At 51.7% G+C, this 14,683-nt stretch overlaps 1 protein-coding gene across 5 annotated transcripts in view; it reads right to left on the reverse strand.

The window, feature by feature from the left end:
- Positions 1 to 348: 348 nt before the first annotated feature.
- The window catches only part of TBC1D2 (TBC1 domain family member 2), a 28,262-nt gene continuing 13,927 nt past the window's right edge, over positions 349 to 14,683 (reverse strand). For 2 of the 5 annotated variants that reach the window (XM_038401418.2, XM_038401421.2), the window contains 6 exons: positions 13,857 to 14,044; positions 11,357 to 11,833; positions 8,023 to 8,143; positions 5,074 to 5,259; positions 3,634 to 3,755; positions 349 to 2,764 (listed from right to left, as the gene is read on the reverse strand). In XM_038401418.2, the coding sequence (XP_038257346.1) occupies positions 2,563 to 2,764; positions 3,634 to 3,755; positions 5,074 to 5,259; positions 8,023 to 8,143; positions 11,357 to 11,833; positions 13,857 to 14,044 (1,296 nt within the window). In that variant the 3' untranslated portion in view covers positions 349 to 2,562. Of the gene's footprint in view, positions 2,765 to 3,633; positions 3,756 to 5,073; positions 5,260 to 7,544; positions 7,684 to 8,022; positions 8,144 to 11,356; positions 11,834 to 13,856; positions 14,045 to 14,683 lie in introns of those variants that run through there. The other 3 variants (XM_043515482.1, XM_043515485.1, XM_043515483.1) reach the window with 3 other exon arrangements.

Consider the following 14,683-nt stretch of genomic DNA (forward strand, 5'->3'; position numbering starts at 1 on the left):
GAAGCAGGCGCAAGACTATTGTCGGGCAGCGGTGGTGCAGAGGGAATTAGTTAATAAAAACACCCAACACACTCTCACATAGCTTTGATGTTATTTGAATTCTCTCTGGAAAGCAGGCAAGCTACCATTACAGCTGTTTGGGTGAATGTCCCATCATTCCATTAGCCAGGCCCTGTTGCCACCAGGCAGAACCCTTCCTTTTGGTTACTGACATATTATTTGGGTTTCAGAGTAGCAGCCGTGTTAGTCTGTATTCGCAAAAAGAAAAGGAGTACTTGTGGCACCTTAGAGACTAACAATTTATTTGGGCATAAGCTTTCGTGAGCTACAGCTCACTTCATCGGATGCATTTTCATCCGATGAAGTGAGCTGTAGCTCACGAAAGCTTATGCTCAAATAAATTTGTTAGTCTCTAAGGTGCCACAAGTACTCCTTTTCTTTTTGACATATTATTTTCCTTTTTCAAAAATCACATCCTTTGATAAGTCTGAGGTGTAAAAAAGCCATCTCCTCTCTCCACACTCAAGTGTAGCCTATTGGCTGGAGCACCGGCTGGGAACGCAGGAGACCTGAGTTCTAGTTCTGCCACTATCTTGCTGGGTGACCTTGGGCAAGTCACTGAACTGAACCTCAGTGGCGAAGGCCAACTCGTGGATCTCTGCCTGTCTCTCTGTATGACCTGCTGAGGCCATGGTTCCAGAGCCTGAGGCTGATATCACAGCCACCATTCTAGGAACGCCAGTCTCAGGTGCAGCACCTGCTGGGATACCATAGGGGGTGAAGCCGGGAACCTCATTCTGGGGGATGCCTTAGCTCAGGCTGGCCAGATGCTGGGTTGGAGGGGTTTCGCTGTTACCCAACATCAGATTCACCCCTTTGGAGCAGGGCTTTTGCCAAACCCTGGGGAGAAATGGCTTTATTGAAAATGTGTGTTGGCCCCTAATCTGGTCAAGCCCCTCTCTGGGCTGGGCTAGCTCAGCCCTGGATAAGGGCCAGTGTGGAGCCCCACAGCCAGAGGGGATCTTGGGAGGGACTGTGCTGTGGGGACGGTGGAGTCTGCTTCCCCTTATGGGCTGGGGTGGAGGGAGCAGCACCATGGTCCAGTCACCAACCCAGCCCCTTTGGAGCTGTGTGTGTCCCAAAGGGGCTTGTAAAGGGTAGACCTTGCACCCCACCTCTGTTCAGCCAGTGTTTGCCCCTGGGCTCACTATACCTTCCCTGCCCTGCTAGGTTTCAGCAGCTCTCTGGGTATACAGCAACAGGGATCAGATGTGGAGGAGGGAGAGTGAGAGAAAGGTCCGAGCTATTTAAAGACCTGATCCTGCAGTCCTTACTCCCATGCAAAATGATGGAGTCTAAATTAGCTGTTACCACTCAAAAAAGAGATCTTGGAGTCATTGTGGATAGTTCTCTGAAAACATCCACTCAACGTGCAGCAACAGTCAAAAAAGCAAACAGAATATTAGGAACCATTAGGCCAGGGAGATAATAAGATAGAAAATAATCATAATGCTACCCTATAAATCCAGGGTATGGCTACACCTTGAATAGTAACTTCAGTTCTGGTCATCCCATCTCAGAAAAGACATAGTAGAATTATCAGTGCACAGCCCCAGGGAACATAGTTTCATTGGGTTAACCCCGAGCATGCTTGAACATCAAATGTGACCTCCTGGCAAACTAGCTGCAGAAAGATGCTATGGTAGCTTCAAGAGTTCCATCAGGTCTCTCTCCTTCACTAATTCAGGGGCTTCACACACTAACTCTCAAGCGAGTGCTTTTGTCTTAATACTTGCTATGATTATACACACACACCCTTTAAATTGCCAGCAGAGCATACTCAAAGACATTGGAAGGCTTTCTGGATCACATGCGCCTCACCAGCCTCCAATATGGTGCACACAATTAAAGTCACCTGTGATCAATCAACAAGCATCCTGCGACACTTGGTTTCCCAACCTTATTACACAGGAAGGCCACATAAACCTAAGCACAACCTGGAATGGGCCAGAGAGATTCTGTTTCATATGTGTTTAGATAGACAATACTATACATAGCAACCTATTTAAAAACAAATAAAGAAATTAGTGCATAAAACGTGTATCGGAATTATAGAAAACAGAAAAAAAACATACAGAACTCATAACTAAACTAAAATGATATAAACGTGACCAAATGCTAATGAATTGGCTGTTAGTATTTTGTGTTGAAGCAGGCTGTGCGCCTTATGTACAGCCCACAGACTATAGGTTGGGCACCCTGTCTCGTGCAGCTGCAGCAAGACGGTGGGGAGGAATGGACGGGATGGTTCAGAGAGAGCGAGACAGGATCTTTCCAAGAATCTTTCTTGCATCTCCACCGCTGTGTGCTGGGTGGACGGTGAGCCAGCAGGTCTGGGCAGGACACAGTCCTCCCAGCTGAGCTCCTCAGAAGCACTGTGCCTACCCTCTCCGCTGGCCCTGCTCGCCTCAGGATTTTCCATCTCTCTTAGAAAGGAGAGCGATGCTATTGCAGAGCTCCAGGACCAGGGATTCAGGCGCAGGACAGCAGCCACTTCTCTGGCTACATCTCCTCCTCCTCCTCGCTAACGGCTCCATCCAGGCACCAGGTCACCTGCTCTGCTTGCTCTTTCACGTACTGCGCCTTGATCCGCTCCAGCTTGCTCAGCTCTGCCTCCAGCTCCACCCGGTGTGTCGCTCGCCGGTTCCGCAGCACCTTCATTGGGAAGGGATTCATGTCACTGAAAGCGATGCTCATCAGCTTCCTACCGGGAGAAGACAGGGTACACGGGTGAGCTAATCAGCTGAACACCCGGGTCCTAATGTGTGAGTGCTGTCCCCTCCTGCCGGGGCAGCACTGCCCTTGCATTGCAACAAAGTGACCAACTTGTAGCCCGGCTGGACTACAGCTGGCAGCCACGAGCTATAAGGACGGCACCCGAGGACTCATCAGCTGATAGTGTCAGTCCCCCCTTACCCCAGTATAAAGCATTTCAGCTCCAGCAGCCAACCTTCCTCTGCCCCAGCCAGGAAAAGAAGCCTCTGAGCTTGGCAAGGCAAGGCCATGAACACCCAGGGGGACCTTTCTCCAGGCGGACAGACGCTCCTCACCTACTGCTAGGATGGATCTTGCTCCTGTGAGAGGCTGTGCCCTTGCCCCCTAAGCAGGCTCAGTGGTATGTCCCAGGACTCCCTCACGGTGGGATTAGTCTGAGGGGCCATGTTTCCCAGGGAAGAGGTTCACCGGCCAAATCCTGCCTTTCATCCCATGCCCACGGTGCACGCTCGACTTTGAGAAAAACAGGATCCTTCTTCTCCAGCAGAACAAAAGCAAACCCCAGCCCCAAACCCAGCTGTCCCGTCAATGGCCTTCGTGGCTGTGAATCCTGGATGTGTCAACCTAACTGCTCTTTCTGTTTTGGGCACAAACTCAATGGTACAGGCAACAATTTCTAGGCTTAACGAGACATCAGTGAACATCACTGAGCAAAGGCACATGGCCAACTCCTGTTCCTTCCCCGCCCTGCAAGCACCAGGGCAACAGTCCTAGGCCTTGTCACTATTTTGTCAACTTTACAGGTCTGCGCACATGTGACTGTCCAAAGGGGAAGCTTGAGAGCAGCTCTTCTCTCACCTGCCATCTCCAATCATGTGGGTGAAAAAGCGAAGGTACTGGTAAACCTCCAGGCTGTCATGGATCTGCAGAATCTCCTCTTCGTTATACTTAAAGATGGCAAGAGCATAGCGGAAAATCACCTACGATAAGTTAAAATGTGTTTTAGTTGGCCCAGTATATACTCATGGAGGGTATAAAAGCTCAGGGTGTGGAGCACTCTCGCACTGGTGCACTTTGGTATGAGGTGGGACAGCAGGTGTCTGTGCTGCACAGCAGAGGAGGGGGCCTTCAGAAGCCAACACACATCTCCTCTCACTCTTTGTCAGTTTGCACTGTTGATTCTCTATGCTTCCTTTGGAGGCTGAACACACTACAAGAGCAAATGCTTAACAAGAGCAAATGTGTTAAAGGCACAACGCTAATGAAAACACTGTAAGGAATAGGAGGCTCTCCCTTTCCGAGGTGGTGGGGAATGGAGAACAGAATTCAGGATAGGCCTGCTCCCCAGGCAGTGGTACCTGGCACCAAGGGAACAGGCACTGGTGGCTGCATGGATCCTCATGCCCTCTCCGGGCCACTTCATGGTCCAGCAGCAGCTGCACTGGCATCCACTGAGTTTGCCCAGCTCCAACTTCTCTGAGCTCCCCCTACCGAGGACGAAGACTGTACCCTCCTCAATTCTGGCTGGCTGAAGCCAGGCCCAGAACATACCTGGTCTGCTGCCCTCCAGCCTTCTCTCCAGGGGATGAAGAAGAAGAGAAGATTCCCTCCCAGCTCCTTTCCCCAACCTGAGAAGGTCACAAGACCCCTGCAGCTCCAGTGCCCCCTCTAGAAGCAGGAGAGGCGACAGAGCAGGTCCCCAGACCTTCCTCAGGGCAATGATGTAGGACTGCAGGGGGAGAAGCTGGGAAGGCCAGGAGAGGGCGTGAGGCCCAGCTGGGGGAGGTGTGGGCCCAACTGCCCCAGCACCAACAAGGTGATGCCAAGATATACCTGGGGTGGGATTCCCAGCTCAAAGAGACGTTCGCAGGAGTGCTCATTGAGCTAGCATGCTAGGAATAGGACGTAGCCGTGCCAACGTGAACAGCGGGAGAACTAGCCACCGCAAGCGTTTGCCCGTTCAAGATCCTAGATATGTGCTTGTGTGGCTAGCCCCACTCCCACTCTGAGTAGCATGCTAGCTCCATGAGGGTTAGTGCGGGTCTGTCTCCCCAAGCTGGGCTTAATCCTTCCATTCCAGCCCCAGTACAGACAGAGCTGAAAGCCACAGGCCCACCATCGTTGCCAGAGACATGCACAGACATGGGCAGGTCATCCAGGGAGTTATGGGACCAAAATGATTATGAACGCCAGTCTATTGCCCAGCTCAGGGTAGGGTGTGTCCCACTTGGATCCGAATGTCTAAGAACGTGCAGTTCTGAGAGCCTGGCATAGCTAGGGCCAGGGGTGGTTCCCTACCTTTGTTCCTTCGTACAGGAAGGCGTCCCAGACCCGGAGGAGGATGTCACTGACCAGGCTGTCTACGAAGGCCACCAGGAACCAGTTGAAGGTGATCAGTGAGACATCAATCCTGTGCTGCTCAAAGTGAGCTGTAAGCCTGGGGAGCTTTTCTGACAAGAAGTCTTTAAAGACTCTTTGATCCACCTGGGTTTGACAAAGCGAGAATCCATGAGATACAGAGGCAGGTGCACATAAAATAATGGGGTCTAAATTAGCTGTTACCGCTCAAGAAAGAGATCTTGTAGTCAGTGTGGATACTTCCCTGAAAACATCCACTCCATGTGCAGCGGCAGTCAAAAAAGCAAACAGAATGTTGGGAATCGTTAAGAAAGGGATAGATAATAAGACAGAAAATATCATATTGCCTCTATACAAATCCATGGTACGCCCACATCTTGAATACCGTGTGCAGATGTGGTCGCCCCATTACAAAAAAGATACATTGGAATTGGAAAAGGTTCAGAAAAGGGCAACAGAAATGCTTAGAGGTATGGAATGGCTGCCGTATGAGGAGAGATTAATCAGACTGGGATTTTTCAGCTTGGAAAAGAGACAACTAAGGAGGGATGTGATCGAGGTCTATAAAATCATGACGGGTGGGGAGAAAGTAGATAAGGAAGTGTTATTCACTCCTTCTCATAACACAAGAACTAGGGGTCACCAAATGAAATTAATGGACAGCAGGTTTCAAACAAATAAAAGGAAGTATTTCTTCACACAACACAGAGTCAACCTGTGGAACTCTTTGCCAGAGGATGTTGTGAAGGCCAAGACTATAACAGGGTTAAAAAAAGAACTAGATAAATTCATGGAGGACAGGTCCATCAATGGCCATTAGCCAGGATGGGCAGGGATGGTGTCCCTAGCCTCTATTTGCCAGAAGCTGGGAATGGCTGACAGGGGATGGATCACTTGATGATTCCTTGTTCTGTTCATTCCCTCTGGGGCGCCTGGAATTAGTCACTGTTGGAAGACAGGATACTGGGCTAGATGGACCTTTGGTCTGACCCAGTGTGGCTGTTCTTCCAGTTAATTAGGGAGAACATAAGAAGAGTGCTGCAGTGGGAAGGCTGGTTCTGCAGCAGCATGTGTCTGGAAAGTCAGTACTGTGTTAGAGGCGGGGCAGGGGTGGGGCCTGGGACAGACCTGGGGGGGTGATTAGAAAGTTAGCGCCACTGGGCCAAGAGAGCACAGTCTGTAACATCTACTGCTGCCCTGACTGTGACACACACAACAGCTCTTCCTCCTCCTGCTGGCTGCGCATGAACAACAAATGCAATGGGACGGCACCAGAAGCTGTGGCTGCTGTGATTTCTGCTGCAAGCATGCTGAAGCATCAGAAAGTCTGGCAGACCTGCCCTAGACTCTGATGCACCAGTCAAACAGAGGAAGCCTGTGTCCATGGGGGAGATTACAAGAGTCTACATACTCTTACTGAGTCCCAGCTGGGTTCCAACTCAGAGGAGACTTGGGGGGGGTCTCTCTTTTTGGAGCAGGGGAGACAAGTATGACGGGCCCGACTCTCCCACACCGACCCATATCACAGCAAGGCCCTTTACGTGTGATTTGAGCATTCAGGCTCGGCTGTGTCACCGAGACCCAGTCCTGTGCAAGGTGCTCTGAGGGGCTGCCCCATGCTAGCAGAAGCATTGGACGAGGGTGACTTCTGTGAAGCTACTCCAGCTTACACCATGTAACTGAGACCCCACAATGCAGGACATCTGGGTGTAGGCAAAACATGTGACAAAATTTCTACTGGCCTTATCCTTTTGAAACAGTGAGAGATGATTCCAGGCGCTGTGATTTGTGCCAGAAGTGCAAAGTGTTAAAGGGACCTAGTGAGGCACCCATCTAGCCTTTAACCCATTATTGGGAAGGCATTTGCCAGAGCATCTGTGGATATAAGTAGAACCACTCCCTAAACCTTCCAGGAATGGGAAGAAGTATATTCCTGTGTTGGTAGATTTTGCTATCAGGTACTCCGAGGCTGCAGCATTGTCTAACATTGAGGCAGAGACAGTGGCAACAGCGTTGTTTGCTCTTTTTAGCAGAATGGGTTTTCCCAGAGAAATATTGTCAGACAATGGGTTAATTTTATGTCTATTATTTTCTTTTTATGGAAAATGTGTGGAGTAAAGCACCTAAAAGCTGCTCCCTACTACCCACAAATCAATGGTCTGGTGGAAAGGTTCAATGGGACCTTGAAATCTATGATGAAAATGGATGTGGACAGGTGCCAGAATGATGGGGACGTTCGGCTGCCATATCCGTTGTATGTGTACAGGAGTGTACCCCAAGAATCTACTAGGTTTGCTCCCTCTGAACTGCTCTATGTAAGGCAGGTTAGCGGATCCCAGATCTGATTCATGATTCTTGAGAAGGTAATGTTGAGGAGACAGAGTAGCCAGTGATGGAGTATGTGTCTCATTTTTAATGAAAAATTGCAAAATATGATGGATTTGGTTCAGCAAAATCTAAAGGAAAACCAGGAAGTTGGGAAGGCCTGGCATGATAGACATGCTGAGGAAAGAGCATTTGAAATAGAAGATATGGTGCTTGTGCTGGATCCTGTGAGAAAGAATAAAATGCAAGACATTTAGAATGAACACTCTGAAGTAGTGGAAAGAGTTAATGAGATCACCTATGATGTGAGGAACCCCATGGATTCAGACAATGCTGAGTGCTTGTGCAGTTAATAAAACTGCCTGACTTCCGAGGACTCACTGGACAGCATAGGCCTCCAGTGGTGCAAAGTAACCCTAAGATTGGCTTATGTACGAGGGCTGCAGAGAGCCCAGGGCTTTCCCAGGGGCTGGGATGCAGGAATTGACCATGTCCCTTTAACATCTCTGGGCAAGTACCCTGCTGTCTTTCACCCCCGTGATGTAGCCGGATTCTCATGCTCACCTGTGATGCTATTAACGTGTCGCTGTAGTAATCCGCCGGCATCAGGTTTTCCACAATGTGAACCAGGCACCAGAATGCGCTTTCCTCCTCTTCTAGGACCAGGAGGGCAATGGCTGCCAACCTGCAATGTACAAAACACCATGAAATAAAGCAAACTCTCTGTTACCTACTGACCTGCAATAGCACTGGTGGAAAATCAGAGATTCTGGTTGGCATTGCTCTTCTAGCTTCAGGTTTTACATTCAATCTTTGTGGGGCTCTGGTGCAGGGAGTACGGGCTGCTCAGCAGTGACAGGCCAGCCAACAAATGTGCTTTACCAGGGCTTCAAAGATCTCCCTGTATCTCCCGGAGTAACAAGGCTGGCTGGAGTTCATTGCCATGTCCAGCAGCACTGCCAGAGTACTAGAGCAGGCACTGGAGATTAGGCAGGGCTAAGCAGTGAAGCTAGACTCATGGTGCCAGCGCCCCAGTTTGGGTACATGGGTGGGGATCTATTGAAGCCAGTGAAGGTGTGCTGATTTACACCACCTGGGACCTGGCCTCATGGCACTCTGAGATGGGAGGGGCTCTACCCTGATAGATCCATGTGACACATCTGGGTGTTGGCAAAACTGCCCCTGGTCATCCATTCATCGTCATAGCCCGGAGCCCCTTTGGCTGCAATCAGCCTCAGAGGAGCAGAGGGTGCTCTGTGCTGGACAGGATGAGCAAGTTGGGCCAGGGAACTTGCCTTCCTGCGGCAGTCTGCAGAGCCCCATACATGGCCTAGGTGCCAGATAATAGATACACCATCCCAGCCTGCCCGCGGAGCCGGATGGGAGGGAGGGTCTTAGGAGCCTTTGGGCAACACCACACAAACAGCTGGGGAGAGAGAGGGCCCACGTAGCAGACAGGTGACTCTGCACAGAGCAGAACGCACTGGGGGGGGCGTGGGGGCCCATCTGGCTGCCGGACAACATCCTGTAGAAAGCTGGGCAGGGAGGGGGGACCACATAGCTTTGGGTGACACTGTGCAGAGAGCAGACTCTGAAGAGTAAAGAAGGCTTCCCAATATCTATGTCAAGTCTTCTCCACTAAGGGGAGTGTCACCAGGACATTCGAGTGCCACCCGCGCCAAGCCTCAATTACTACACACCAGTTCAGGCCTTGCTTTTTCCTATTGCTTAGGAAGCAGAGGTTAACAGACAGCAGCCAGCTTCACATCGTGCCGCTTGGGCAGCTCACGGAAAAGCTGAGTGCGCGTTCCTGCCAGCAAGCCAATTCCAGAGGCTGCTGCACTCACACGCACAAGTGCTTCTGGAGTGACTGCAGGTGCTGAGCAGCTCCCAGGATTTGGCCAACGTGGATACAAATGACTGATGTACATTTCGTATCATGTTAATATACATCACTGCAATGCTCCAGGCCTCCTAAATCACCGCATGAGGGCTAAGGATACTGAGTGAGGATACAAGAAGTCTTTTGAAAAAGTCACTTTATTCTGCCTCTCTTCTATTCCCTGAATCTGATCCCATTGTTCTTCAGATGCTCAACAGCTCTGATGAGCTCAGAGGGAAGTGCCTGTTTGGGAGATTGCTGTGTACCTTTCCTTCAGAGGAGGAGTGACAGCATTTCTGTTGTCACAGGGTTGATAACCTGGATTTGGAAGTTTGTTCCTGGCTGGAGGTCAGTAGGTGTGGGTTTGCAAAAAGAAAAGCAGTACCTGTGGCACCTTAGAGACTAACAAATTTATGTGGGTGTGGGTTTGTGGCCCATGAACACAGGGCATGATGAATGCTGGGCACAGGAACTGGTCTGCCTTTCTTAGCTCTGAACAGGGGACAGGGAAAGCATGGGGCTGGTGGAGGAAGAGGTGTCAAGCTCACAAAACATAAAAAAGAAAAGGAGTACTTGTGGCACCTTAGAGACTAACAAATTTATTTGAGCATAAGCTTTCATAGCTCATGAAAGCTCATGCTCAAATAAATTTGTTAGTCTCTAAGGTGCCACAAGTACTCCTTTTCTTTTTTGCGAATACAGACTAACATGGCTGCTACTTTGATACAAAACATAAACAAGTCTTCATTTTTAAGCAGGACATTGATTGCCAGTGTGTGCGGGCCACAGGGCATTTGCCTCCTTGACAACTCTACTACAAGCAGCATTGTGACAAATAGGCCTACAAATCTACCCAACTTGGGAGCGCAGCTGTAAAAAGTATGTAAAAGTTACAAGCTGTTCCAGTAACTGATAACAACAAACGTTGATGGGAACAGGTACGGAAGGGAGACAGAATAACTGAATTACTCTGAGAGAAAAAGGCCAAGTCACTATGACTCAAGGACTGCGGAGAAATTATGCTTGTTAAAAAGAGGAGATGTGGAGTTGGAAGTTCATGAGCCAAAATTGGTATGTCAGATATTAGGCCTTTTTGGTGGACATAATAATGAGGGGATGGGCTATTCCACCCACCTCTCCCTCTTGGGGTCCTTAAAGAGAGAGATTTTGTGGGGAAAGAATGAGAGAACGAACAAAAAGAATGAAAAGAACAGATGGATAGAACAGGCAGAGGGTACTGGAGTGAGCTTCACCATCACATCTGCCAAGCCCACCATTTCCTGGCAGCTCCAGCCCTCATCAGCCTGATCCTGAGAGGTGTTGTGTGACCAGAATGGGCCAGAGAGGGACCCAGATGACATCACCACCCCTGCTGGCTCCAACTGAATGCCAACCCCCACCTTGGACGACAATTATGACCACCTTTGGTACCATCTAAGGCCTGTCAAACAGGGAGATTTTCCTTCTAAAATGCTCTCCAGCTAACGGCAAAGGGAAAATGGATGTTGTACAAATGGAAGCCTTTGTTAATACTTTATATTTCAAAGTCTTTAGCTGTTTTCCCTTCTTTTCTGTAGCTTCAATAAAAAGTTAAAGGTTGTTTAATGGTGTGTTTGCACTAAAGCAAGCTGAGGTCTCCGTCTGTCAAGCCCTGGTCCTTGTTTAACACTTTAATGTTGGAAAGTGGTTGGGTGATGTGAATACCTTTAGCCCACATGTTCCATCTAAATTCATACAAAAGCAGCCGTCCCAGCTCCCCCAGACAGGGGGAATCCCTGAAGAACCAAAACCATTACTCTAATAGGAAATGTCCACCTGCTTCCCTTCCCTGCAGGTCTCTCATTGTGGTACTCCTCTGGCCCCCTCGCTGGGGTATCCAAGCACCCCATTATGTGATGGACTGATCCTCCAGGAGCCCCTCAGGCCTCAGGGGCGGCTGTTATCCCCTCGTACAGAGACAACCCAGCAGTGAGCAGTCTTCCCTGCTGCTCCGGCAGTGGCACCCCAGCGTCTCACCTGTTTAGCCCCTGGCAGTAGCCGATGGCGGGATTCTGCCAGGAGAAGGCCAGCAGCACCCTTCGGAGCTTGGGGATGAGCTGGGAGGTGGGAGATGTGAAATGCCTGTTGTTGGTCAGGGTGCGGGGCAGGTCCAGCTCGATCTGCCGGAAGGCAGGGTGCTCCGTGCACTTGCCCTGCCGCAGCAGGCTCTCGTAGTGGTTGGCGAGGCGGTGGTGGGACAGGTGCTGGCTCACTATCCATTTCCAGACCCTTTGGCGGTGCTCCATAGGGATGCCGCAGCGGATCAAGCCTTTCAGCTCTGCAGAGGGGCTCAACTCAACCATACCGGCCCATCTCTCATGAAGAGGCTTCTCCACCACCATGTGGCTCAGCAGGTTGTTGGATCTGATCTCTAGGGCTTGGATTTTAGCCAGAAGCTTCCAGTCCTCAACCTCGTATTTGGGAATGGTCATAAACCCGTAGTCGTCATACTCTCTGGAGAAGGCAGAGCAGAGCAGGGGCTGAAACCCACGTGCTAGGTGCTGGACAGACTTTGCCCAGCAGGATACTGGTACACAGGGCAAACTGAGTCAGAGGCAGCTACGGTGCCCAGTCCCCACTCCTGCTGCCCTAGGCACAGTGGTTGTCTCCCTGGGCAGCACCCCTGTGAGAGCCAGCTTTGGCCCCTCCTCCTGGAACCCCAGCTGCTAGAGATGGAAGGAGCTACTAGACTGCTGGGCCTCCTATCACTCGAGCACCGACACCTCCACACATCCTTCCAGTGCCCCCTTTGTAACTGTGTTCAAACAGTTCCAGCCTGGTCCCGTGGCACCTCAGCCAGGGGTGGGGCCCTGCTGGGTGCTGCACACACATGGTCCTAATGCTGACAAGCTGAACAACCAGACAGACATTTGCCAGAGGTACAGTACAGATTTCCCCATCACATAACAACCCCTCTCCTGACTCCAGGGTTTGTCTTCACTGCAATTACCCACTGTGACAGGGTGCTAAGCAGAACACTGGTTAGCCAACCCTCTGTCACTCCAGCTCCAATTCAGGGAGGTGAACTGGAGCTGGGTAGACCACCTGGCCCTGATTGGGGAAGCTGGAACAGCTGCTGCCTCATCAGGCTGGGGCTCGATAAGAGCCCCAGGGGAGGGAAGCCGGGTGGGGGGAAGCTGGAAAGAGGGAAGCTGCACTACAGGAAAGGCAGTGAGGGGAAGCGGAGAGAGAAAGCTTGCCCCCCCTCTCCTGCTTGTGGACTGCAAGAAGAGGACTATGTGTATGGTGGAAAGGTGGTGGGAACACAGTCTGTAAATAAAAGCATCAGGTGGGCACTGCACCTAAAGGTCTCTGTGTGACCCTCTCAGCCCCTCAGGGGCAGGAGCCAAGGAGGGCCCTGCAGGGACACGGCTACACCCACCCATCCCACGTTTGCCCTAACCCCTCCCATCCACACCCATAACCCTCTCACCCCTCTGCAGTGGTGCTTGACACCCGGGTTAGCTGCCCAGTGGAGGGGGTGGGCTAGAGTGCAGGAGTCACTTTCACTCAGGCTGGTAACCTGCCCACTTTGCAGTGAGGATGCAGACTAACCCACTCAGACCTGATGGTTTTCCAATGCCTTCCCACAATTCCCCCATGTTCTCAGGACAGACAAGTTCTGCCACAGTTCACTGAAAGCCTCACAGAGCAGCTCGGCTCATTGCAACACCAAGACCCATGGGCTGTGCCCCAGAAGTCCGAGTGACACACATGGCCCCAGTGAGGCCCAAGAACTTGAGTGTGGGTTTGCAATGCAGCTGCTCACACTCAGGTTAGGCTAACCCACTGCTCACACCCAGGTGACCCTGCAGAGAAGACAGACCAGCCTCACACTTCCTCCCGGCCTCTGCTCATCTCCAATATCCCCTCCACCGTGGAAAACACTTAGCTCCAGCTCATGGCAGATGTGTGCACAGAAACCCCAAACTGCCTGCATGTGAAGGCTACTCACTCACTTCCCCTCCACAGCAGGGATGAGTTCTGTGCTCATCCCAAGCAAACTGCACCACCTGGCTAAGCAGAGCGCCCCAGCTCAGGGAGGGCAAGGAATAGCAAACTCAGCAGTGAGGTGTGTACTGAAAACGCTATTGCTGATGGCACCTCATCTGACTAAATGCACAGACCAGGCTCCATCGCAGGGGCCTGGGAGTGCTTTGTTTTGGGGATGCATCTTCCCATTTCAGAATCTGTAACCCACAGGTGACTGTCAGCAGCCTTGAACTGGGCTGGGGGAGACATGCAGATCCATCCACCAGATTGCTGCTGGAGATCCAGGAGTTGGGGGGCTATGCCCACTCTGTGCAGGACAGCAAGCCTGTCCGCCTCAGCATGGGACAGCTGGGAACCTGGCAGAAGGAGCCGCCCCAGGACTGTTCTGAGCCAAGGGCCCATCCCACGACAGAGAGCCCTTCCACACTTGCTGCATCCCTGCCCCAAAGCAGTGATGCGCCCTCCTTGCTCACGTGCCCCCTACCTGACAGGGTTCAGCTGAAGAGCCTCCATTGCTTCCTCCTTCGCATCCCACTGCAGTGCCTCCTGGATCAGGCTCTTCACCAGCTCGGCATCTCCACTGGCCAGGTCAGGGGAGGCCTCCTGCAGCCTCCGCAACATCATCAGGTATTTGCTCTCCACCTGGCAGCTGCGGGCTTGCAGGCAGGCACACTGGAAGAGAGCATTGGGGGTGCTGTCAGAGTGGCTGAGTTGCAGATGCACAAGACTGACAGCCCCTGCCACGTGTGTCAGCCATGAGCATGGCTGGAGAGCAGAGCCCACATCGCCTGCCCTTGCCCCTGGAAACCCGCCACCCAGCGGCGCCCAGCGCCAGGTGTCTGCCCCAGGGGCTGCCTGCATCTCCCGTGTTTGTGGGCAGGCAGTTCCTGAGTCAACCACATGCCACAGAGTGCAGTGGAGGGTGGAAGGAGCAGCCACAGCAAGGCCGCTGCAGCAGGAAAGAGCCAGAGCTCTGCAGGAGCAAGGAGAGCAGCCCGGGGGCAGGCAGTAGGTCACTGCGGTGCAGCAAGGGCAAGCAGGGGCTGCTGAGCTGGGGGGTGTTAGAGGGTAAACGGGAGTTCACTGGAGTGTGTGCGTGTGTGTGGAGGAAACTACCCCTGAAACTGCCTAGGGAATTTTATTGGGGTGGGGGGGGCGTCAGAATTGCCCAGAATGAAATTTGGCCAGGACACCTGGGTTCATACCTTCCTCGTTTTGAAGAGGCGTCTAAAGCCTGACCTGTATCATCTCTTTCACCTGCTCCTCTGCAGCTCCCCAGCTAGGCAGTGCTACTCAACTACTAGCCAGGGA

This window comes from Dermochelys coriacea, chromosome 5, assembly GCF_009764565.3.
Source record: "Dermochelys coriacea isolate rDerCor1 chromosome 5, rDerCor1.pri.v4, whole genome shotgun sequence".
Taxonomy (NCBI): domain Eukaryota; kingdom Metazoa; phylum Chordata; order Testudines; family Dermochelyidae; genus Dermochelys; species Dermochelys coriacea.